The sequence below is a fragment of the Acanthaster planci genome, linkage group LG07 (genome assembly GCF_054643075.1).
Source record: "Acanthaster planci isolate LZ-2023a linkage group LG07, COTS_SCS, whole genome shotgun sequence".
In the NCBI taxonomy this organism is placed as follows: domain Eukaryota; kingdom Metazoa; phylum Echinodermata; class Asteroidea; order Valvatida; family Acanthasteridae; genus Acanthaster; species Acanthaster planci.
This window is the reverse complement of record NC_141783.1, coordinates 2,755,661-2,780,647: the sequence shown is the minus strand read 5'-3', so window position 1 is coordinate 2,780,647 and position 24,987 is coordinate 2,755,661. Positions and strand designations below refer to the sequence as shown.

Below are 24,987 nucleotides of genomic sequence, written 5' to 3'. Positions count from 1 at the left end.
TGGAAAGGCATTGTGGGTAATTCCAGAAATTAGGGGTCCATTTTTTTGTGTGTCCCTGTCACAGCTGACATGTGATTTTGTACGTTCAGAGCACAGTTTTTAATTTCAGAGAGTGATGAATTAATGCAAATTACCTGCCAAACAAATAGCAACAGTTTGAAATCAATTCCGGTGATATTTCCATGTCAAATACAAAGCTCAGATGTAACAGGGACACAAAAATGTCCCATTTTTGGACCCCTGTTTTCTGGAATTACCCTTGTACATTTGTTCGAGCAAAATTTGCCTGTCCAAAATTGTTTCAGCAAACATTGCCTGTCCTCACATGAGACACAGCGTTCCCCTTTCAATCTCAGGAAGTTGGTATATTTTCAGGGGAAGAGGATCCAGTCTACCTATGTCACAGTCAGTCATGGTCAGTTGGTAATTTTGCTGTGACCCCCTTCCCCCGTGAAAGTCTGGTAACACACACGTCAAACTCAGTACCCAAGGCTGTAGTATTGTGGCCACTGGGCTGCGGAGTGGCCACAATACAGTGGCCTTGAAGTGCCACTTTTGGACTCAAAATGTTGCATTTGATCATGTTACTCACGTTAACGTGAGTGTATTTCGAAATGCATGAACTGCAGATGTACAAGCCGTGGGTAAATAAGATATGTAGTGATACATGTACTCTCAATCACAGTGAAGTTGTACTCGTCATCCTCACATCGTTATTTCAATCTTTGGCATGAAATGTTCCATGGATTGAAATTTTTCTCCTGTGGTAGATATCCGTCCAGTGGCAAGGCACAGCATCTGCTAAACAAGAGCACAGCATTTTCTCCACGGAGTTCCCATCAGATGGATCCCCCAGTCAACTGGAAGGACAGACAGGCCAGTCTAGTCAACTCGCCATTTCTTCGCCAGAGGGCGACTCTGCCTCAGAAGGAAACTAAGGTGACCCTTTTTTTTTTCAAGACACGGATGGGCCTTAACCATGAAGGTCAACTCGCCATTTCTTCGCCAGAGGGCGACGCTGCCTCAGAAGGAAACTAAGATGACCTTTTTTTTTAGACACGGATGGGCCTTAACCATGAAGGTTTTTAGAGAGGGATTTTTAAAGGCTTTTATCAATGTTAAGCACCTCGCTAAAGCAAACTGACGCTTGTGCTTGAAGCAAGCAGTAGAAGGTACGCTCATGAAACTTAACCACTTTGCTGATACTTTGCTGAAAATGAACAGTTGTACTTAAGTCCAAAAAGTCGGATCAAAAGTCACATCACAAAAATAATGAGGTGAACATTGATGTCTATGTCAGTGTTCACTTGAATAGCCTGTGACTTGGGATTAGATGACCCGTGACAGACTTGTGACCACAACAGCATAATCTCTGACTTTTAAGCCTTTTGAGTCCTGAAGAATGCAACGGCCGGATCTGAGGGTCCTTTGTTCCCCAGTCTAACAAACCTACAGGAATTGCTCACTGTTGGATGCCAATGGATAATCTTAAATCTTTCAGAGTACTGGCCTAATTATTGTAGTATTTGATGGATGTAGGGCTTTACTGTGGTTATTTTACAAAGAGTTGAGCACAGGTGGCAGAAAGGGGGAGGGGCCAGTGGCCCCCCACTTTTTCAACAGGTGGAGGACACACACACACACTTTTTGCAGGTCCTCTAATGGGGTGGGGCTTAATGCATCAATCTTTTAATGGCAGGTGCCTGAAGGTCTCACAATGGTCCCTCCCCTCCCACTTTGAAAATCATTCTGCTGCCGTTGTTCAGCATCACCCTGGTTTCAGTCTCAAAGAATCTGTCGTTGACTAACCTCCAACATCATCTGATTTTGCACAAAGTCAAGAGGGACAAAGTGCCTCGGAAGTTCAGGTTAATGCAGAAACTTTATTCACGCCTATCATAAATAGTTTTCACTGCAGGAAAAGTCAGCATTTTGTGGTGACTATGTTTCTTGCTGTTATTGCAGTGCTAAATATTCATGTTCAGCTTATGCAAGTCTCTTTTGTAATGCAGCTTGTGCCTTCGTTTTGGTGTTTACATTTAAATATCGATAATAATTGAAAAATTTTCCTGTTCTGCATTGCAAGTCGTACCCTGCCTTTTGGGGGGGAGGAAAGTTTTGTGAAAGCTTCTAGAGGTATTTTTGTATTCAATTTACATGTATCTATGGAAATGAGTGTGAAATTTCAAACAATGGAGAACTTTTTAAGAGATTGGAGTGACATTGTACATACGGTTTGTGTGGGAATGTCTATTTTAGCAAGTCAACTTCTTAATGTAATAATTTTTTCGTATCAATATCTGCAAAATGAATTTATAAAACTTGCATCCAGTAAAAAAGGCCCTATATGGTAGCAATTGTATCTTCTATATTTTTATAACCTATCAATTACCGGTAGGTAACTATATCCTTGCACACAGAAAGTGCTGTTTCAGAAAATGGTTTTAATTCCATTTTAAGGTGCGTCACAACTTTGTAACAAAATGGATGAAACGCATTTGTCTTTTGTACCTGTGTACTACACAGGTACAACGGAAAAATAATGTGTCTGTAAACATTTTTGACAACTGTGTCGTAATATCTTGGGAAAGACGTCAGAGATGTTAATTTTGAAATGCAATATGGGCAATTCCCAACACAGTGCGCCACCAAGAGGTTTGCCGTGGAGAGGCCATTTTTTGCTGTGCATCGTGGGAAAATGGTCAACCAATTATATCACTGGCTGCGCACAGGGAACGGGAAGTATTCCCAATGATTGTTTTTCCCTGGAAGATTTGTAAATGTATTTGAAGTTACAATTTTCATTACTCCTTGCTTCTTTCTATTGCATGGAATATCTCGCTCTGTGAAAATATTTTGACATCAAATTAAATGGAAATTGTGGCAAGGCAGCCATGCTTTTTCAACCGTAAACTTGACAGATGGCCTCGTCCATGGGCAGCCTCTTGGTGGCGCACTGTATTGTCAATCGCTTTTCCAGCAGCCATGATCCATCTGATCAAGGGCAGTTCATGGTCAGTGCAAAAGCAAATTTGTGAAAATTGTGTCCATTTTTATTTGCTCTGAACATTTGCAGCAATTTGGGCCAAAGATCGTATAGCGCCGAAGGCGCAAGATGGATAACTCTGCCCAAAAGGTGTAATTATCATGGGCGCCATTTGAGCAAGCGATACGCCTGCGTGGCTTACAGTAATGCTTATGCGCAGGCGCACATGCCTGCCGCAGTGCCTGCGCCTGTGCATTAATGTGCATGGCGCGGGCGTATCGCTTGCTCAAATGGCGCCTATGCGATTACAACATTTTACGTGTATTCACGGTGAAGTTCTCCAACTTGCGCCGCTATGCGGCGCTATACGATCTTTGATTTGGACCCACTAGCGAATTTCAGTTCTGTAGACCTAAAGCATACAATGACGTCACACTTTGATTACATGTGCGCTTTCCTGTGGGGGCGCTGTGGTTCATATCCCACCTACACGTAACTGGGTCATTCTATTAATTTAGGGTCCACCGTATTTTCCATCAGTGTTACATTTGACATGTGATGTATCACTGAAATTGATTTTCAGACTATTTCTATTTGTTTGGCAGGTAATTTGCAGTACTCATTCAATCTTGGAAATTAAAGAACGAGTTCTAAACATTAAAAAATCATACACAAAATGTAACCGGGACGGGGAAAAAATTGCACCCCAAATTTATAGAATGACCCAACTGCCGTAGGAGAGCGCACATGTAAACTCACTCACACTTACCTTGCATGCCTAGTGTGGACATACCTTTCTTTTCGTGCAGTTAAGAAAACTCAGTGAAAATACTCGTTTTTCTTGAACTGGGAATAAGGTTTCCTTGACTATTCTTCTTCCGACAGATGACCCGAACCCCGAAATGCCTCTAAACTTCTTTGTTAGAGAAGAGGAAATGTCCTGTGGACATGTGTAAGTCCACAAAACGTCTTCTTTTCCTGCATTGTGTGGACATCTTTTGTTCACAAGTCCACACTAGGTATGTAAGGTTAGCGCAGCGTGACATCATTGTATTTCTTGTCTATTGTATTGACACCAAATTTGCTTTGCTTTTACAAATGAGTGAAGCTTGAAGCAGTTGAAATTGAAACAATCTTTAAAGGATGGCGAGTTTCTTGAGGACATTTTGATGGGTATAACTCACTTGAAGCAAACTGTACTCGAGGATGGTGAGTTTCTTGAGGACATTTTGATGGGTATAACTCACTTTTTTTTTTAAACACTACTCACAAGAGCAAGATACATGTAGGTCACACACCAGCTATTGGTTGATGCACTTATAGTACTGTTCCAAAATACTTCAGTACCACTGCACATTGTATTCCAAAAAATTTTTATACCAATCATATCAAAAGCAGCTTTTGCCAGAACTGTATTTTTTATGTGAATAATTGTATTCAGAGATTATACACCAAGCATTAAGTGTCGTGTTTTCAATCAGTTGTACATGTTGATGACTTTAAGTAGCTCTCATCTGCCTTGGGAGAAAAAGCATATTATGTAGAGGCACTGTCGTATTTTGGTTTCCTCAAAAATATTTTTATAAAATTACGTTTGGAAGATTTGTCATTTAAGGAATGATTCAGATGTTTTGATACTGCAAAACGGCATAAGGTAAAACAGAACTCACTGAAATTTCATGGTTCATGACTTGTGGAAGGAGTCAGTTTTCAAAGAAGCTCATTCTCTCAGACTGTCAAATTTCAACAGCCATAATCTTCCCTGATCCTACAAAATCCACCAGGTTTTAAAGAATTTTGTAGGATTACATGTACATGTATTCTGCATGGGCTTGATGTCCGTAGAAAGCTAACCGTGCGTACCTGCTCCATATGCCCCAGGTTTCCTGCATAAGGGAGATCATGGCGAATTTACTGAGATTCAGAGGCAAAAAGCTAGTAAGAAAGAATAAATGTTTTCTGTGTGAAAACTCAAACTAAACTCAAGAAGGCCATGCAGGAAAGTACTTGAAAACTTTTTAGTATAGATATTTTTGTATGATTGAATCGAAAATGATTGGTGTCCCAGCTTACATTCCAGCTAGTTTTGTAAAATCAAATTTAAATTTTGTGGAATTTTTAATATCTTTAACCTGTTTCTTTGGTCAAGTTTTTTGTTTGGTTAACCATTTCCGAGCTCTTTTTCAGGCACATGTATGCAGATGTTCGTCAAACTTGGTTCATTTTAAAGTAGGCAAAGTATTCTAATGTGATTTGCGAGACATTTGAGCTTTGTGCTTAATATTTGGAATGCCATGGGCAGATCCAGGAAAGGGGAATCTAGTTAAGACCTCGTACATCTCCTGAAATTTCTCATTCTCACCTTATACCCTGTTCACCTACTTCAGAGAGCCAGTAGAAGCCAGGTTTACCTGTGCTTCGAAATGAGAGCTTGTTTCACCATTAAACATGTTAAAGATACCGGGGGCAGTTTCTCCAACATCTCTGTAGTGCAGGTTTTTCACGTGTCGAGTTTGTTCAGTAATATCTTTAGGTCATTTTGATGACAAATTGGACGTAACCATTCTCGCACAGCACCCACTTTGTCAGACAGGTCAGCCCAAAATAGATACATGATGCACAGACCGACTCGCGTGACCTTGATCTTCATTTGACCATTAGTCCGAGTTGAAACTGTCATAAATGAGTGTCTTTGCATGCAAGAGCCCAGTGGGGGGGGGGACTGAATCCACCCACCCCCGGCTGTGAAATGGTCTGGGGGAAAAAATGGCTCTTTTAGAATTGCGCTCTGTCATTCCACAATACCCCAATAATTATGGATCTGCCCCTGGTCTAATAAGCTTTTGCAAGTAAAATTTGAAAGAAAAATCTGGTACATCGAGTTACCGGTATTTGATGGCACATAAACATAATTTGAATTCCCCAGACTAAAGACACTGTTGCTGTACGTCGTGATTCGGGGCAAGCTTTTGCATAGCGACCACCACCTCCAGAATGGACTGGTTCCTTTGTGCCCTTCTTATCTATTGAAAACAGTGTATTGGTGCAAGGTGTCTCTTATTTAACTAAGCACAAATGCCTTTAGTCTGGAGAAATCAAATTGTTATGTTCACTTGCGTTTAAAGAACTCAGTGTACCAAAAGGCTTATTCAGTAGCTGTTTTCCCTTTCAGTTACTTCAATATAAACCTCAGTACTTTTGTATTCCATTCTGCCGCTTCAGATTGCCTGTATGTACTCTTGTAATCTTCGATTTGGCTTTTAACGTGTGTAACTAATAGCATACTTATATTTGACTATAATAAATGTATTTTTTCCAAAATTAAGCTGAAGAAAACCAAAATCTAGCAGCCAATGAAATAAATCTGCCAAAAGTCATAATTGCAAATTCTGGGAGTAAGCGGTGTTTATTTCCTTTGTGATGGAATACTGATCAATAGTATTACACTTGCTCATTACTGTATTAACCCTAACAGTCCTCAATCCTTCACCTGTTGGAGGACTGAGGACTGTTAGGGTTAATCTGAGTTCTCCTTTATGAAAACCATTTTCTACATGAAAGTAATACCTTTCTCCTAATTTGGGTCTGACCTGTAATAGGTTTTGTTACTGTGTACTCAATATACAAATACATTATACAGAACTATTTATACAAGCAGATGTACACCAGATCAAACACATTTAACTGAGGAATCACAAGATGGCTGAGTCTGGTGCCGGCCCCTTACCGTTTTTGATTTTTTTTTGATAAATGTAGCACAAACACTTGCCCAATGACAGGCGTATTTCACAATGCACATTTCACAGTTGCTGTGCTTAGCAACAAAATTACCTGGGTGTGGATAGACATTTCCATTGTTACATAGCCAAGTTAAGCCCATTTTTCCGCCGAGGTTAGTGCGCCTTTTACAGTGTGGGCAGCTTTACCTTCAGATTTTTGTTTTTCCCCGTACTGCGATACATTATGCGACAATCCACGATTTGGAATACAACTTCGGGAGGTTTGAAAGCTACTCCTCTTTCCTCAAACTTCTGTTTTGCGCATGTTCAAGAGATTCATCTCACGCTGAACGTTTTTGTGCTAATTCAATTGAAAATTAATCATGTACAATAGCCAATGTACACATGGCATGGCTAGAAGAAGTTGCCTCGTGTTGTGCACAGTGACTTGTTCAAATAGGAACCTGCCTGATCTGACAGATTGTAGTTAGGGTGCATTTCCTAGTGCGTCCTGTCAATCCGATGCTCATTTATCATCTGCTACCTTGCTTTCTGCTGTTCTCTCTTCCAGACGATCACCAGGCCCTGCAAACCAAACATAGACGCACATTTCACGCAGGCTCCGTGACTCCAATTCTGTCAAAAGTGCTACAGTCCTGAAACCCCCCCTCCCTTCCAATCAATAGAGTCACGGAGTGGTATAAAAGCTACTTTTGATTTTGTTGACTTTTTGGAGATACTGTAACCATCAGTGTTGTGGTCGAGACCACTTAAGACCTTCACGAAACCACCAGCACAAGACCTCTAGTCTGAATTCAAGTCACAAGCCATTCAAATGGACGGTAACAAATGCACTCCTTTGTCACTGTTACTTGTGCCTGATCTTGTGATGGTCTCGATTACATCACTGGTAACAATCTTACAGCTGTTCATGGTACAGGACAGATTTCAAGCCGTCAGTTGCCGTTGTGGCCAAATGAGTATTTGTTGACCCAGGCCACTTATGTTGAATTTCATTCCTTAGACACATACAAAATGTCAACTTCATTTCTCTGAAAAACCAAACCGTGAAACAACCTTTAAATCAACAGTAGTGGAAGTTGAAACATGAAAAGATTTTATGTTTGGAGATTTCGTTCTGAGACGTTTCTTCAAATAAAGATTCAAGGAATGACTCACTTAGCTTGATTGTATCACATACAAATTTTGGCTTTAATCTTTAGGAATTTATGGGGAAAAAAATGTATTCAACACTACATAATAGCTCATCTCTTTAAAATGGTGCCTTCAGTTGAAACATTAGTTTCTAAAATTTGCCAGCAGAAGCCTTATTAGGTTTCAGTACATTAAGTACCTCAGCATCACAGGATGCGAGTAGGGACTCGTCATAGTTGAAGCTGACAGCGAGGACCGGCGCCGAATGACCCTGGAGCTTGTTCAGACATGGCTTGTTGCTGGCCCGCTCGACGTCAAAGAAATACACATTCATGTCTTCACTGCCGGTGACTACATCACAGCCAAATATAACCAAATCAGGCTTGCAACTAGGACTTTGACCAAACACGAGGAAATTCCAATCTTTACAAGACTTTGTACCCCGGTATGATATTTTCCTATTTTCCCATGGCACGAGCGTGAAGCCAAAAATGAGGGAAATCAGCTGACACAGGGGAAAGTTGCAAGAATGCAAAATGATATCATCAGAACCACACACACTTGAGATTAATGAAGTTTACATAATGCTGTTACCCCTGATCGACTGGCTTATGGTCAATTTCAAAAAGGAACAAATATGATTATAAAAAAACAAGATCAACAAAACTATCCAAGTTGCCTTTAAGTCAAAGTGGATGAAGAATAGATTATCCAGGCTGAGCAGGAACACAAGAGGGCGTGTTTTTAAATGAAATTGACAGTCCCTTGGGTACGAACTCATTGCATAGGCGCGCAAGTACATGCTTAATGGCGCTGGGCATGCTGTGTACGCGGAACAAATTTATGCTGAAATGTATGGTCTTTGCATGCACGCTAAATGCAAGCAAGAACCTGGTTGGAAAACTTCATACCAGTCAGTCTTTCTTTTGCCCGCAAGGGTGCACTTCAACTCGGGACGGATTAGGCAAGCAACTTTTCCTTGAATTTCCTAGTTTTCTTTACTCATGTAAGAACATTCCTTACTTCTCATATGCAGCCAAAAACACCAAAAATACGACTTGTTAGAGCCATTTGAACAATATTTTGCAACTTTTTTTGTACCCCAATCTCATATTCTGTAACACTTCAGAGCACCAACAGGTGCGGTATTTGCTACCAAGGGAGGCCATGGGCACCGGCCAGACTTCTTGAACATTGTGTATTCACACAAAACAGATGGCAAGATTAGCGTGGAGGTTTAACCCAATCAACTGTCCCTGTGTGCAGTCTGCCGGATTGTCTTAGTAAGTCCCCTTGAGTAAACTTTTTCAAACCATCGTCATGTTGCTGCTGTGCAAGTGGCCAAGGTTTTTCCATTCCATTCAAGCCGTGTTGGATCAGATTTCCGTAACCAAAACCCCTCTGTTAACAAGTCTGCCAACATGTTTCTCTACTCACCGACGCAGGCCCCTTCTCTGAATGACATGAGCGGACAGAAGGTACTTCTGATCAGGGCTGTCCTGTGCTTGATTGGGTACATCCTCTTGGCACGTAGTCCGCCATCAGGACTAACAACCCTGCAATGCCACAGATTATTTGAAGCCTGGTCATCTTTTCAGACCATGAAATTCCTCCAAACACTTTAACCCTAACAGCCCTGAATCCTCCAATTTTAAAATAATTTGTGCACACCCTAGCGTAACCGCAACTGATATCCAGGAACAAAATTCTTTGTCGAATAAAAGAAAGGGTAAAGAGAGCGCAAAGGATGCTCTTAATAAAGAAAGCCCTTAACTCCATTCTAATCATTCAAATTAATCAACTTCCCACTGTACTGCATCTGACATTTCAAACTAACTGCACACCATTCTCAATCCAACAATTCTGCTAGTGATACTAAATACTGAAAGAATCCAAACCCCAAAATGGAAAATGGCTGTAAACTGGTAACAGTAATACTAATAGTATTTATTGAGCACTTTTAACCCCTTGATGACGGGAATTTCTTTCCGAAAGCCGACTCCAAGAACTCCAGCTTAGCTTGGCCACCAAGGCCACCTGCCAAACCGCAATTCTCGGTTTGTGGCCCAGCGTGCTCTGCATGCTTTGAATTACACGGTAAAAAGGCTGATTGTTCGGTGGCATGCGGCTCTACTCACGCTTCCACATTCCCGTTGCCTCTTTTCAAAGTGGGGACTATTGTAAAGCTGGTGATTATGATTCAAATTCGGTCTTTTCATTTCTAGGCTACACACAAAGACCAAATACCATATACATAAGAGCCACGGTCTGCCTTCTTTCACCGTGTTCACTCGAGCGTGGGCCGAGAATGATAGCTGAAAAGTGGGCTGAGGATCTCAATTTTTACGGCGGCTCTATCCACGTGCCGGCGCAACGGGTTAACAAAGGTCATGATTCATTAAGGAAACACTGCCTGGACTATCTCAGTTGTGTGTTGAGCGTACAGCTGGACACTGCCATTTCTGCATGAAGGGTAACTGCTGTGTCAATCCCATCTGTGTCCTTAAGGGTACCCATTTTACCCCGGCTCTCCAAAGTAGACTGTGACAAAATGTCTGGCGCCAAGACACAAACATTGCAATCCCAAAGCAACGGCGAGTGAAATGGGCGCGGGGGTTGGGGGGCTGGAGGGGGCGGACGGGCTGAAGTGCGCCTCTCCCGCTTTTCAACAAAGGAGCATACCTACCCTCTACTCTTGGCTGGTCCTATCATGGGGGCGGGGCTCAATGGATCAGTCTATTTATGGCTGACGCCTGATTGTCTCTTACCTGCACCCCCCACTTTGAAAATCATTCCAAAGTCATTGCCCCGAAGGCTGTACCCGAACCCAAACCCATAACGAGCAGAAGCATTTAAACAGTTCCGATTCCGATGCACCTGACCACAAGGACTCTAGCCCACAACGTAAATAAGCTTTTTTTGAGTTAAAGTTGAATAAAATCTGGTACACCAAGTTATCTGATTGCACATAAACATTACAATTTGAATTCCCCAGACTAAAGACTCTGTTGCTATACCGCGTGATTTGGGGCAAGCTTTTGCATAGCGGCCGCCATCTCTGGAATGGACTGGTTCCTTTGTGCCCTTCTCATCCAATGAGAACAGTGTATTGGTGTAAGGCGTCTCTTATGTAACTAAGCAAAAGCTCGCCCCGAATCACGAGGTATAGAGTACCAAAGTGAATGCGTCATGTGCACAATATGTGTGTAAAAGGCATTAGCGCGAGAACCAGTGCGTGAACTAACACGTGCGCGTACTCCATTCGTTTGCGCTGCACTTTCTGGTTCACAGTGACGTCACACTTCAGTACTCTATAGCAACGTTGTCTTTAGTATGGAGAATTCAAATTGTTATGTGCACATGAATTTCAAAAACTCAGTGTATTAGATTGTATTGAAATGTAACTCGCAAAAGGCTAATTAATTAACTTTGATTCTTATTAGGGAATGACGCGGACCACTCACTTGTAGATGCAGAGGGAATCGATTGCACAGTTGACCAGCACCGTTGGATCTCTTGCTTCCCTGCTCACCCAGGCACGGTAGCAGATACTGCTAATGGGAAAACCCTCGCGCACAACGATGCTGGAGAAACAATAACACAGGAACTTTGTGACTGTCGTCTCCGTGCACATGTACCGTATCCTTCCAGAGATACTGAACATGCTCAGATGAAAGTGAACTACGCAGGATTCATGCATACTTACTAATAATGAAAAGTCAGAATTGGAACATCCATTTTCCAAGCCCACAGCAAAACAAACAGCCACGTGAAAGAAGCTATGTACAGGTACACCAATATATGCATGTGTAACATATAGCACTATCTTTTTGTAAATAGCGCCCTCTCTTTTTTCTGCAATAGCATCCTCTTTTGGAGGAGCTTTTTTCTTCTTATAATTATGTTATCTTTTATGGAAATTAGAACATTCCAATTTTTTTTTCGGTCTGAAACTCAAAAAATAGGGACAGTTCCGTTTAAATCGGAATGGTTGGTGGTATTTCCATGCCGGATGTACATCAACCGGTGCAAAAGAGTACCCTGAGCTACACCCTGAGCTACACCTGTGGACGTAGAGCTACTGTCAAACTGAGGTGAGGCCGTTTACACGTCGACAGATTTTTGCAAATTTGGTGAACCTTCTTAAATCTATGACCTTGTTCCTTGCTCTTTACAATCAGTTCTCTGTTCACATTTTCAGGAAAAATTTCCAGTGACCTGTCAACCATCTCAGTGCAACAAAATGTCCAAAAATATAAATTTAGCAGAGCAAATACTGAGATATTCATTTGGAAAACACTTCTTTTTCAGACCAGAAGGGTTTGTGCACAGGGCATAGAATTCTCTCCCGTTTTTATTCTGTCTTACCGTTTTCCCTTGGAGAGTCTGCCCGTAGCGAGATCAAAGAGGAATGAAAATATGGTTCCCTGCAGGTAAAAAATAGACAGGAGTAAAGTGAAAGATAACACTTGACAGTTTGTACTGACGTTAAGGCAAAATCCAGAATCTTTGTCATATATCTCTCGAATAAATTTGAACTGGGAACCAGCCCACAATGATAGCAGTCTGGGAACCAAACTAACAGGGATCAGTCTAAGTGTATTCCACATTTAATGTTAATTTAAATTTTTTTCTTTGCCTGCGAACACATTGAGAACGTTCATGTGGCCTCTGTTGTTACCTGTCTGATAAACACTGTGACAACTTATGTTAAAGAGATGTTTGTAACAGTTTCAGGGAACTAGGCCAAGATGGCTGCAGTCTGAGGAGATTCTGGAGTTATATCCATTACCTTGTCATCGCCAGCCCACAGGACGCTTCCATGGTCATCAAACTCCATGCACAGCACCGGTCCAGACAGCTTGCCTAGACCTCCTTTCGTTTCTTTGCCTGTGGACACGTTGAGAACGTTCACGTGGCCTCTGTTGTTACCCGTCTGATAACATTACTAAGGAAGGCAACATTGAATAAGCCTAACAAATTACCATGACATGAGATAGGCACATAACTACAATCACTGCTATCATTATTTTGTGCCCATCACAGACTAGATTATGTAACTATATCTCCAATGAAAAAATGCAATACTTAAGAAACTGTAAATGACTACTGTACGCATGCACTGATTTGTGTATGAATGGTGCAAATATGCAGTACCAAGGTTGTGCACATAATGGATTAGATATATAACTCTTGTAAACCTCCAGTGACAACAAAATGCAAAGTACTACTGATGGATACCCGAGTTACCGTGTAAGGACACTCTGTACCTGTGCTGGTTTGTGAATGAATGGTGCAAATATGTGGTACCAATTTTCATTTAAATGAGCACAAAATGGTAGCAACTTCACAGACGAATATATACGCAAACATAGGCACAATGCAGCAATGTGGTCGAGGTACTAGCGAGTGGCTCCTGCAGGAGGACTTTTTATTTCCGGGTACAGCTGCATCTTTCAGGTACAGTCTCTTCCGTTTTGTTTCACTTGAGGGAATCCTTTGTACATTTTTCTCCACATGTCCACTTTTGCTAAGATCTTTCTTCAATCTCCAGTAACAGACAACAGCTGTTTCAAGACGTGCTTTTGCGTCAGGGAGATGTTAATTTCAATCATAGGTTTTACCCTAAGACCGATATATATTCATAAACACTGTATACTCAGTGCTTGTCCGAGAGTTAACGAAAAAATTCACAAGCTTACTCGGGTGGGACTAAAACCCACAACCCCCTGATTACAGGTGCAGACATCTTAACCACTCGATCACCGAATTTGCCGGGGTCGGCTGGCCGGTCCCAGTCACATGTAGCAGCTAGTACCGTGAACTATGTCAAGATGTTCCCAGTTTCTAAGAGCCATGCAATATAAAGGATACCACGATCATGTTATTGTTGAGCGGTTGGAACCTGCAGGTGCGGACGGCTGACCTGTCGGGGTCCTCTACTGTCCGCACGCAGCTGGCACTGCTGACTGCCCACAGACGCACCGTGCCGTCCAGGGAAGCCGACAAGATCTGATCATTGGACTGGGACCAACAGAAATCTGGGCAACAAATTTTAGTGACAAAAATTAGTGACCAGTTAATCCACACAATAAAGGTATTTCTGGTAAGAAACTTTAAACCCTAACCCATGCTTTATCTAAGTGTCAGTGGCTGGGTTCTACCTTTCTCAATCCTGGTATCTCCCTAAAACCTCATCAGATTTTTGAAAAAATTGGGAGGTCAAAATTAAAAGAAATTTTTGAAACAGCCGTGCCAAAAATCATGATTTTCAATAGCAATTTTCTTCCTGGAACAGCAGGGAACCAGTCAGAAACACTATACATCACATGATATTCTGGCCTGTTACCTGTTTTTGTTAAGGAAAACTAGCCCTTACTGAAGCAACGTGCAGTCTGTATTGTAATGTTAATTAACAAAAATGTGTACATTTAATGAAGGTAGTAGCTCATGAACCCTGACCTGTGACCCCACTCTGGTGACCTTTCAGCACACAGACCACAGTGGCTGGACTGGGCAGGACTTGGCAGATGGACACGGTGCCGTCCATGGAGCTGCAAGCCATGCGCGACTTGTCCTCATTGGCAAACTGTACAGACGTCACTAAACGACAAAGAGGAACCAGAATTTCTCTTCAAATACGTCACCAAATGCAATTACTTTTTAACCGTCCCTTTTCTAAGACAGAAAGTAAAACTGAAACTAAAACATAAAAGTAAAACACAATTCTGTCTATACCTGCATTGACATAAATTCAACAGGTCTTGTTCTTCTTTTGACATGCAAATTTTGAACAAAGGCATAGGCCTAGTGATCACATAGGGTTAGGGTCAAACACAATTTGATTGGTTGCTGTAGCGCATTAGTCTCCATACCAGCTTTGCTGTGCTGATCAAATATATGGTGCATGCCGGCAAAGGCGTAGTTCTCACTGATGGACTTGCCTCCAGCCATGGCTCTGTGAAGGAAAAATGAAACAAAAATAATGAATTCTAGATGCAATACCTAACCATCCTTTCGCTAGTCTTTTTTCAAGGTTCGCCAGAAACCAACTGTCAGCCAACTTGAATTGGCTGCTCCATAGAGCCACTTCTTTAAAAAAAAAAAAGGAGTTACGAATTTGACGAGCTTGTTATTAAGACCAAGTGATTCTGAGACGGAGTCTACAAATCCCTTTGAGCAAGGTACCTGCTGGCTTCGGCATTTCTCGTGGGCATGACGCCATAATTCTCCAGGTGGAACGGGTCCAGCTTGAATGACCCCCGGCTCTGGGTGCGCCGGTGACCTCTGACATCCAGATGACCTCGTGCATCAATGTAGCTATCATCCAAGCTCTGTAAGTACAATTAAGGAAAATGTACTCATCCGAATCAGAGCTCTGTTTTTTTGGCACAATTTCCTTGGAAAAGCTACCATGATGAAGAACTAATTCATTCGTCAGTGTACATATGATTAAAACTGCATCAAGTATAAAATGTGAATGAAAAGTGAATATAAATATTATCTTACTGGTAAGAATGAAAATGAATGGCTTAAGACAACAGACTGATGCGCCCGCTAAGTCACATTATCCATAGTGGGTATCAAACATCAACAAAACCCATAGGAAACTGTGTTTTAAGAGTTCCTCACCAAAATGACGCCGATTTTTGATACAGCACTCTGCACATCAGTTGTATGTGTAATGTACTGACTGTCGGCTTTATTTTTCGATAAATGATACTTAGGACGCATGCTGCTATGGCAGGATGCCATGTTTGTTGATGTTTGATACCCACTATGAGCCTCAAGCTGGACCAAGAGAGGACGGTATTTCCTTAGCAACAGAGGTTCTTTTGGTACCAACTGTGCATCGCTGGTTAACAAACGACTAGGATATGCAAACATTGCAGACACATCACTACCAACAAAATGAATGCTCCTGACCAACGCGGCCCTTTTCAACAGATGTGGGGGTGCTTCTGCTCGAGGCAGATAGGTCATGCGACTTAATGGATGCAATCAGTGTATTGGAGAGCTTGACTTACATCTAGATTGGCCTTGCTCCCACGACCACTGTTGTTGCGACTCCAAACGCTGCTGTGTTGATGAGAGGATCAACAGAGAGAAAGAAAAAAAAACAAAAACAGAACGAAAAACAAAAAGGAACGACAGCGAGGACAGAGAAACCCAAAAAGAGAGAGAGAAATGATAAACAAAGGATACACAGACAATATGGGGACAACAGCGGGGAGGAGACAACCCCAAAAATGCAGTGAAACAGGAAAAAGGAGAAGGAAAAACGTAACAATATTTCTCATTGAGCAAGTTCTGAAACTCAACACTACTGAACCAATGTCAAAATGAGATCCAAGCTCATTTAAAGAGCACCTCTAAGGAAAACACATTTTCTCTGATTTTGTCTGTTCAAATAAATATGGAAGCATCCAAATGGAATGCAGTGTCATTTGTCATATTCATTTGAACAGATAAAATCGGAGAAATTATGTTTTCCTCAGAGGTGCTCCGTAAGTACAATCTTCAAAATAGGGGTAAAATTCAAGTGAATTCAAGTGAAGTGAGCCACAGTCTGTGATTTTCATATGAAGTATTTGCTTGCCGTGTTTGCTTGGTAACAAAGTGCCTGCGATACTAAGTTTTGTGTGGTCTCTCTGATCTTTCTGTCTTTTACATCCTGTGTATAGGGAGTGGAATTTTGGAAGGTATTTTTAGAATTGGACAGTTTTAAGAATCACTTTGAAGGTATCAATTATGCTATCCAACCCAATTTGACAGTTTTCTGCACGACTAGAAAATTTATGGAATCAATGAGATTGGCTTTACAGCACAAAAGTTAGCTTTGGAAACCCAATCTATCCAGTGTGTCTATCAATACCAGCTCCACGGTATTCGGCGTCTTCAAATCAATCCTCAAAGTGCCGCAAGAAACCAATGTTTACTCCTTCCTTATGTGAAGGGTAAATGAAGTAGAGAACAGAGAAAATAAGAGGTAATGGAAACTGGGGTTGATACATTCTCATCCTACAAATCTTCCAGAATATCCAGATAGATTTTTTTAAGGATACAGGTAGTTGGAACTAAAGAGATAACAAGCATGGAACCTACTATAGTGCATGTGAACTAAATTTGGATGGACTTAGATTCCATTGCAAACACACGTCATAGCATGTGACAATTTGCACAAAATGGCTCACTGTGTCACAGGTCATTTTTGGAGAGTTTCTAACAGTAAAAAAACAGAGCCGTGAATTTTCTTCGTCAAAAATAAAAAGGAAAAGAAAAGAGAAAATTGCGACTACTGAAACTGAAAACTGACTCAAAACGTCAAGTTGGGATCAATTGTTCTTTGAAGAATAATTCAGGACAGACATTTCAACAAAACAAAATCGTGCTGTAAATATTTAATCCTGGGACGCCAAAACATGTCCCTCTGAAACTGCAATACTAGATGAAATAAGATTAAATGTGTCAATGGGTCAGGGAGAAGCGAAAGTGCCCCTGAATGGGACATATCAGTCATGGCCTGAGTCCCCTCTAGGCTTCTAGGGTCACAAATCAACGTTCACTATATATAAATTTTCACAGTGATGAGTTCAGATGAATGGTCTGGTTACGCTGAGCGAAGAGCCTACATTTGTCCACTGTGGAGCAATTACGCAAGATTCCAAAGAGAAGTTGAGAAGATGATATGAAATTAATCACTCGACGTTCAGTGCCATCTGCTAACCTACAGCTGTGAATCACATGACTATCGGGATAGATTCTTGACGAGTTTTCTAGATACCCTACTTGTATCCATTTATCTTCATTATCAAATATAATTTATGTCTCTTGTGTGGCCACACAAAGAGCCCTACAGATGTCGGTTGAATTTTTACCAACTAAAAAACAAATTAAGAAATATTTAATGTAATTACTTTAAAGGATTTCTAAAACTAACTTTTAAATGAAGTTGAATGACGTATTCCTGAAGCCAAATATTCAACAACTAGGATCAAAATTACATATGAAAATTCAGACACTGGCCCAAATTCTGAAGCCGCTCAATGGCAAGTATACAAGATTATTCAAATATCTATAAAAATAACTAATTCTAATAGTGTAAGGAAAGCTATAAAATGTTCCAGAATAAAAAAGGAAACAAATCCATCAGATTATGGGGATAATAACAAAATGTAGAAAGCGAACTTAAGAAAATAAACTGCTTTGAAGACAAAACACCACACTAAAAACATTCAAAAAGTGTGCAATTTAGGTGTGTTTTTGTTTGTTTATATATATATTATACATATTTATATATAGTAATAAACAATTTTGTTTGAGGGTTTAAACATTTATCATGATCATTTTATTTAGCAGCTAATGAAAAAAGGGCCACACCAACTTTTAGGAAATTTTGAGAAATATACAAGTCTAGGAAATTAGAAAACACTCTCAAAGTCGTCACATTGTTAAAAAATACAACATACGGTGCTTTCCAGCCAATTCGTGGCATCTTCTCTGTGAAGATAAACCTTTTCTAAAAAACCAACATCCTAATCCAAGTATATGCCATTTGACATCTGCAGAAATAAAATCTCTCTCCATGAGCTACTGAAGTTTAGGTTGTTGCATTGGCCTACAAACCACAAAAGAGAGAACCTCCTCAAGAAAGTTCACCCTGGAGTGCCCTCTACTTTGGGTGGTCTCTGTAACCTAAACTCCCAGTGAATGGTACACTCAATTGAAGGTCGTTACACCACAAATTACCAGCCAAGTGCCAATGATGAGAGTCAGGAAGGAATATCACAACACGACCCGGTATCGTGTGTCAATGTGCCACACAGAAGCTTCATTGATGCAAAGCAGGACAGAAAAAATGTTCTTATTCGGGCACGTGCTGACAGGAACTTTCTGTTTGAATATTTAGGATAAAATATCTCTGTCAGAGGGGTTCAATCTATCGATCCACAGTAGGCATTACTGAACCCATAAACTCACGAAAAACTGGTCTTTTATATAAATGCCTGAGGAACTTTTGGATGGCTTTAGGTGCAACAGACAGACAGGAAGCGGAAGGCATACTGGAACATTATGTGCGAGTACATGAAATTCATTCAACTGCCCCGAAGTCTTGCGCGCCTTCAAAACCTTACTTGTTTCTTGAGATGGTCGGTCATGTTTTAATGGAATTTGTAATGGTATCCCTGAGGTTGTAATGCTTCTTTGTTTCCAATTTAACTTTCATTTTCAGTCTTTGTAAGTGGATTATCCATCAAGTGTGACTCAGACAACTTGTTTTGAATAAATGCGGACACATACTTCCCTATGCATGACCAAATCAGCGCCGACACTTAGATATTTCCATGCTGCTTTCCATTACTTTGGGTTCATTTTTATACCGAAAATCATCAGTCTGCAAAGACCAACCTCTGTAGAGGCTGACATCACAGGGACAGTGCCCTCTATTGTCAGGAAATAGGACAGACATTACAAGCAACAAAAATTGCTAAAATGGTTTTAGTGCTCTAAGTCTGGCAGTCCAGCATCCTCCAATTTAATAACTTTCACATATCTTGGAAACTTGGGGTTTAAACTGTTAAACTGTACAAGGTATTATTTTTCAATGATGAGGAATGTATATTTGCCCATACTACATTAATGTTTTAGAGTCAAATTCATTTCATTGGTTTTGTTGGATGTAGCATAAGGTTTCCAATGTAACTTTGGCACTGGATTAGGGTTATTTTAAGAAGTAAATCTTTGTTAATGGCGAGTTTTGAGGAATGTACATCTATATTTGCCCAAGGTATTTAGCATTTAGTGTTAAATCCATTTCATTGGTTTTATTGGAAGCACCATAAGGTTTCCAATGTAACTTTGGGACTGGATTAGGGTTATTTTTGTTACCTTTGATCTGACAATGTTGCTCCATATCTCTCTATAAGGAACTGGGAACGTAGTTTGAGGTACTGCTTGCGCACCTGAGGATCGTTCTGGGGATGAAAGTGAAAAACCACAGGCAAAGATGAGACAATTCATAGCCTGTCCACCTGAAAAAGACAGCAACATCAATCTGCGTCTGCAATACAAAAACTGTTGGTTGCTGACCAAGTTAACGTTAAATAAACCCTTCCAACAGTGCAGCACATATAACAATATTACAAGTAACTTTCAGACGGCAAAGTAAAAAAAATAATGCTCAGCCTCCTTTTAGTCAGCTATCTTTATTTTTTTTTCTTATTTTATTATCTCAGGAAAAATAAAACAGCGGTAAATATGCAAAAAAAACAACAACAAACCCATCTGAACAGTTTTGTCAGTTGGAACTTTTAACTTTTGGGTCTGTTGGTTGTCTTCCGCATCATGCTGTCGAAGCAATTTCTAAATACATGTAGGTGTTCAGATGGCTGCAAAATGTCATGGCCAGAGCCCGGGGGCCCTGCAAATTGTGCAAGTGCTTATGAAAGTGGCTGTGTTCATGTATGTAATTTTTGTGAAACTCGTCCCCAAACTCAATGAAAGAATGATTAAAACCAGTGTAGATACGTCCGATTCTCTTGCCCAACATGTGTCTTTCGTTATCTGTGTTAAATCAGTGGAAACATCAACAGGTGGTGGAAATTAACAAGAAAGAGAAAAAAAAGGAAAAAAACGGCAGCCATCTTGAAAAAAAAAGGTTCCACCTTCTCCTCCCAAACCCAAATGCTAAACAGGTTTCCTTTTTTCCTTGGCCTGTATTCCTACCGCTGCTTTCGCTGTGTCCCTGAGAAGCTGACTCCTCCGACGAATGTAAAGAGTCCCTGTACGATAATGAAAAGTGAAAATCGCAGTCAGACGGTGGAATGCAAAGGTGACTTCCAATTCTGTTCTCAAGAGGTTGAATATCTTGAGGGCAGAAAGCAGCTCCGATTCGATTAAAGGTAGGAAATGTAAAGAGGTCAACAAGAATCCCTTTGACATTTCTTACTTCCATTACTCATTCTTTGGTGTTTGTTGTTTCCTTGTAGGTCATGAGCCTCTTGAATGTCGAGCCACTCCAGCATTTCCAAAAGCCATGGTCTTTCTTGAACAAAGCATGGGCGAGTCAGAGACTGGCTGCACCGATAAAACGGACTATATTGCATGCAAAGCTGTTCTTTGGGGGAGAGGGAAGAGGGAGGAGGGGAGGGGCCAGGGGGGAGAGGCAGGGGGAGGGGCAGCATGAAAACAGCATGTTGCTTCCCTTTTCATAATTTCGAAGAAAAATGTTTTTTTTTTTTTTTTACCCTCTTTCAGATCATCACTATGGATATGCATGCAGTATATGCCTCTTCCCACCTGGCCGTTCACCACCCACATCCAACAACATTCCACAGCCACTGTCTTCACATCTGACCTTCACCAACAATGTTACCCTCCCCAAAGGTTATTATATGTAACACTTCAGCTAGCAAAGCCCCTACTGAGACTTGACAAGGCAACCCTCTGCTTGTTTTACAGCTTTCAACACTTGGGCCCAGCTATTTTGAAAAGAAGAGTTTTCACCCTTCCACTGAAAGAGCTTGGAAATGCCGCTTATTAGCAATCCAGCCAGGGAATGTTTATCGAGGTTGTTGATTTAGTAACTTAGCAGGTTGGAAGGTTCATCTCGAAAGTGCTAAGAGTGTTCTGCCCATAATGTGGCCTCCTCAAGGCTCTGACGCTGTGCTGCTATCTGAGCAATGGATATTCCGCATGTTACAGCTGTTGTATATTATTTTGCATTTCCTTTAATTACATGTGTACATGGAGGCAGAAAACAGCAACACTCAGTCAGGGGAGAGACAGGGGAAACAAGCGAAATTCATCAAACGATCCGGACAGGGGGGTCATGACACAAAACACAGTACAGGGGGCCAGTCACGTTGGCAATGCTTCCCTTACAGGTGTAAATTGCTACACCTGTTCCAGCAACCAGAAGATGTTTTAAATTATGCTTGTGACTAGGCATGCCGGCTGTAGAGTGAAAGAGGCAGCAGAACAGATGCTGTTCTTACAAAGTTGTTATATTCCCTGTTGTGGTCACACATCAACCGAACAAATGCACCCGTCTGTTTTGACATTAAAGAGCACCTCTAAAGGAAGCATGTTTTCTCTGATTTTATCTGTCCAAATGAATATGGAAGCATCCAAATCAAACGCAGTGTCATCTGTCTTCAGAACTCAACTATAACAAGCTAAACAGGGTTTTCCCCTTGTTTTCTCCGAATGACGCAATCTACGTTCAGATTTTGCATCTTGGCATGAACCCCAAAAAGCTTTATCCGTTTGGGGGGACAGGCAAAAGCTTAAACAGACCTAATTTAGTTTTTGAGTGAGCAGAAAAAAATTCTTAGAGCTAGCCAGTCTAGCCTAAAAGTACCTTACCCAAAGCTTAATTTGTCTAATACATAGAACAAAAATATTCAGCGGTTTAATACTTAATATCGTGATTTTTATCTGACTTCGACACTAATACACCAAAAAATAAATGAGGAGTTTCTAAATGATTATTTTCAAGTGGCTCAGCAAGTCCTGATGAAAAAACAAATTCTAGAATAAATCCACTCCAGCTCTGTCAAAAAAGAAATCTCCAGAGGAGTGATTGACAGCTCTATTGTTCCATGAGATACAATGTATACTTTTAAGTATTGGAGTCTGGGACACACATCTTGGAAGATGGGGGTGTTTCCAGAAAGACTTGCTGGGCAGATGTACTGATCGTAAATCGTCAGCCAATTATTAAGTTGATTCTTTGCAAGCAAAGCAGCCATTGGTAGGATTGTTACACTTGTGCAGTCCCAGAGTTATGCCACTGTTGCCAAGAAATAGTATTACCATGGAAAAACCTGGGCCCCCTGGGGCACGCTGCCTGGATGCTGCCTGGCCACTATCCAGGCTTTTTTTAGCAGTTTGTTGTACAACCCTGGATAAATTAAATAATGTTCCTTGCGTCCTTTTCTTGGCATCAATTTTTGGCAAATAGCGTACGATGTAGACATTTCCAGGCCTCCGAATTTATAAACAACTTTTTCCCACAAAACATTTCCTCTTTTTTGAAGAAGAAAATATCCCGCTGAACAGGCCGAATGAATCCCTCATAATTACAGTGATAAATTGCATCCATCTCCCTCCGTTCTCTTTTATTTATTTCTTGGAAAGTCTTAGGTGGTCAATAATAGGACATTGGCATACACTTGGACAACCACAAATATGCATTGTTGTTGAGCTCCATACCTGCAATAAAAACTCACTTCTTTGGCGGAAACTGAGCTGACATGCAGGGGCCTTTATTGTTTGTTATGGCCAAACATTTAAATGGTTAAACGGCAAATTGAAATGTTGCTTAATGTTTAGCAAATCAAACATAAATTTCGACCCTTAGAACCATCAAAAAGATGGACCCGGTAAGGCCTACAGAGTAATGCCTTACTGTTCAAGAAGTAGTTTAGACCAACAAGGTGCAAATAAACATGGTAAATAAAACACAGAAATGGCAAATGATTTCACAACCCATCATTGTCACAAAAATACATGTGAATGCCAAGTTATAGGCTAAGTAGCAATAACCTATCAAAGATGCTGAACTCAACAGACGACTTGAGAAGGCAAACACCATCATGACGAGGCTGACCAAGAGGGTGTGGGAGAACAAAGCTCTGACGGAACACACAAAGATCCAAGTCTACCAGGCTTGTGTCCTCAGCACCTTACTCTATGGTAGTGAGTCCTGGTCAACCTACATGTATATGAGACAGGAGCACCGGCTTAACACCTTCCACATGCAATGTCTCAAGCGCATCCTTGGAATCAGCTGGCAGGACCACATCCCTCATAGTGACATTCTACAGCATGCCAAAATTTGAAGTATGTACTCTCTGCTGAGCCTACGCCGCCTACGCTGGCTGGGACACATCCGGCGTATGCCGGAGGAGAGGCTACCCAAAGACATCCTACATAGCGAGCTGGCATCCGGCATCAGATGTGTCGGCCGCCCCTTACTCCGATTGAAAGACACCTTTAAGCGTGATCTGATGGCCTACAATATTTCCCAAGATAATTTGGAGATACAAGCTCCAAACTGAGATGCCTGGCGCATGACAGTCCACAAAGGCATCAGAGAGGCAGACGCGAGCAGAAGCCAGCACGTAGCAGAGAAGAGGGCAAGGAGAAAGCATGCTGCAGTAGCCCCTAACACCATGGCCCCATCGCACATCTGCATCAATTGCAACAAATACTGCCACTCTTGCATTGGTCTGCAGAGTCATAGCAGACGATGCCACAATTCAACACTCCAAGCGCGCTCTTAGCATGGTCTCTCGAGACTGAGCTGCTAATATATAGTAAGTTACTAAACTATACAAAAATGAACAATTACCAAATGACTAGCCCAATATGAAGGCTAAGCATATCATGAAGTGATATTTTCGAGGTCGAGATGACATCACTGATTCTTATTCTTCTTTCTAATTGTCAATTGATGGCTATTCCTTCTTTCACACTTAAAACTCATGGGGGCAAAAATAGTGTAGCAGCAGTCTATCTGTCTATGGGGAAAATCTGAATTACTGACTCAAACTCTCAACCTTTACATCAAGTGTGGCTGAAATTTCACTGTTTATGCACTATAAACATTTCCCACATTGTAATGAAAAGGTTTTACTGGAACTTTTAGTTATTTTTATCATATTGCTGCCAAAAACAAGGAAAATACGCTAATTCCCGTAAAAAGTGAAGAGTCGCCCCTTTGTCCAGACGAGAATGCACATCATCCTCCGACCTGGAGAAACGGGACACAGGGCCGGGGCATTTTATCCAAGGAGGGGCGTGGCATGATAAGTGGGACGGTGCTAACCCACACACTTTATCGTGCAGTCCTAATACCGGTACACGCTCACCTTTCCCCTCCAAAAATTGCAAATCTGCAAGGCGTTTATTGTCAGATCGTGAAACAATTAAATACATCATGACTCAAAATTGTACTACTTACTATATTGGGGGTTATTTGGAGCGCGATAGGTGTTATATCTGGCATCTAAAGCCAAAACTTGCTGCCAAACCGCAGCCATCTCCAGCTGATTGTTGACAAATTAAAGTACGCGTTTTAAATAGCCCGATTGTACTTTTCGGTGAAATCTCATAGCTAAA

At 41.2% G+C, this 24,987-nt stretch overlaps 2 protein-coding genes across 6 annotated transcripts in view; one reads left to right on the top strand and one right to left on the bottom strand.

Annotated features, from left to right (window-relative positions):
- The window catches only part of LOC110979686 (uncharacterized), a 31,070-nt gene extending 24,697 nt beyond the window's left edge, over positions 1-6,373 (top strand). For all 3 annotated transcript variants that reach the window (XM_087138567.1, XM_022235704.2, XM_022235705.2), the window contains exon 15: positions 771-6,373. In XM_087138567.1, coding sequence (XP_086994693.1) covers positions 771-938 — 168 coding nt within the window. In that variant the 3' untranslated portion in view covers positions 939-6,373. The remainder of the gene's footprint in view (positions 1-770) is intronic.
- On the bottom strand, positions 6,367-24,987 carry wdr13 (WD repeat domain 13). Of its 3 annotated transcripts, none has more exons than XM_022235706.2 (14): positions 24,830-24,987; positions 20,587-20,642; positions 19,750-19,835; positions 15,888-15,939; positions 15,049-15,194; positions 14,736-14,818; positions 14,323-14,463; positions 13,735-13,901; positions 12,653-12,796; positions 12,229-12,287; positions 11,325-11,444; positions 9,298-9,416; positions 8,060-8,211; positions 6,367-7,290 (listed from the first exon to the last, which is right to left on the bottom strand). In XM_022235706.2, the coding sequence occupies exons 1-14, from the start codon at positions 24,906-24,908 to the stop codon at positions 7,246-7,248; spliced, it is 1,449 nt and encodes a 482-aa protein (XP_022091398.2). In that variant the 5' UTR covers positions 24,909-24,987; the 3' UTR covers positions 6,367-7,245. The 3 variants fall into 3 exon arrangements, with proteins under 3 accessions (XP_022091398.2, XP_086994695.1, XP_086994694.1); XM_087138569.1 differs by having other exon boundaries at positions 15,888-15,936; XM_087138568.1 differs by having other exon boundaries at positions 15,888-15,958; positions 19,751-19,835.

Bases quoted from the DNA above. Each gene is read 5' to 3' on its own strand.
- wdr13 (XM_087138568.1), bottom strand. From the start codon at position 24,908: ATGGCTGCGGTTTGGCAGCAAGTTTTGGCTTTAGATGCCAGATATAAC. The intron at 14,819-15,048 runs GTACCTTGCTCA...TTTCCTTCACAG, and splicing joins AGAAATGCCGAAGCCAGCAG to AGCCATGGCTGGAGGCAAGT. The intron at 11,445-12,228 runs GTAAGACAGAAT...TTGTTTCTCCAG, and splicing joins AGACTCTCCAAGGGAAAACG to CATCGTTGTGCGCGAGGGTT.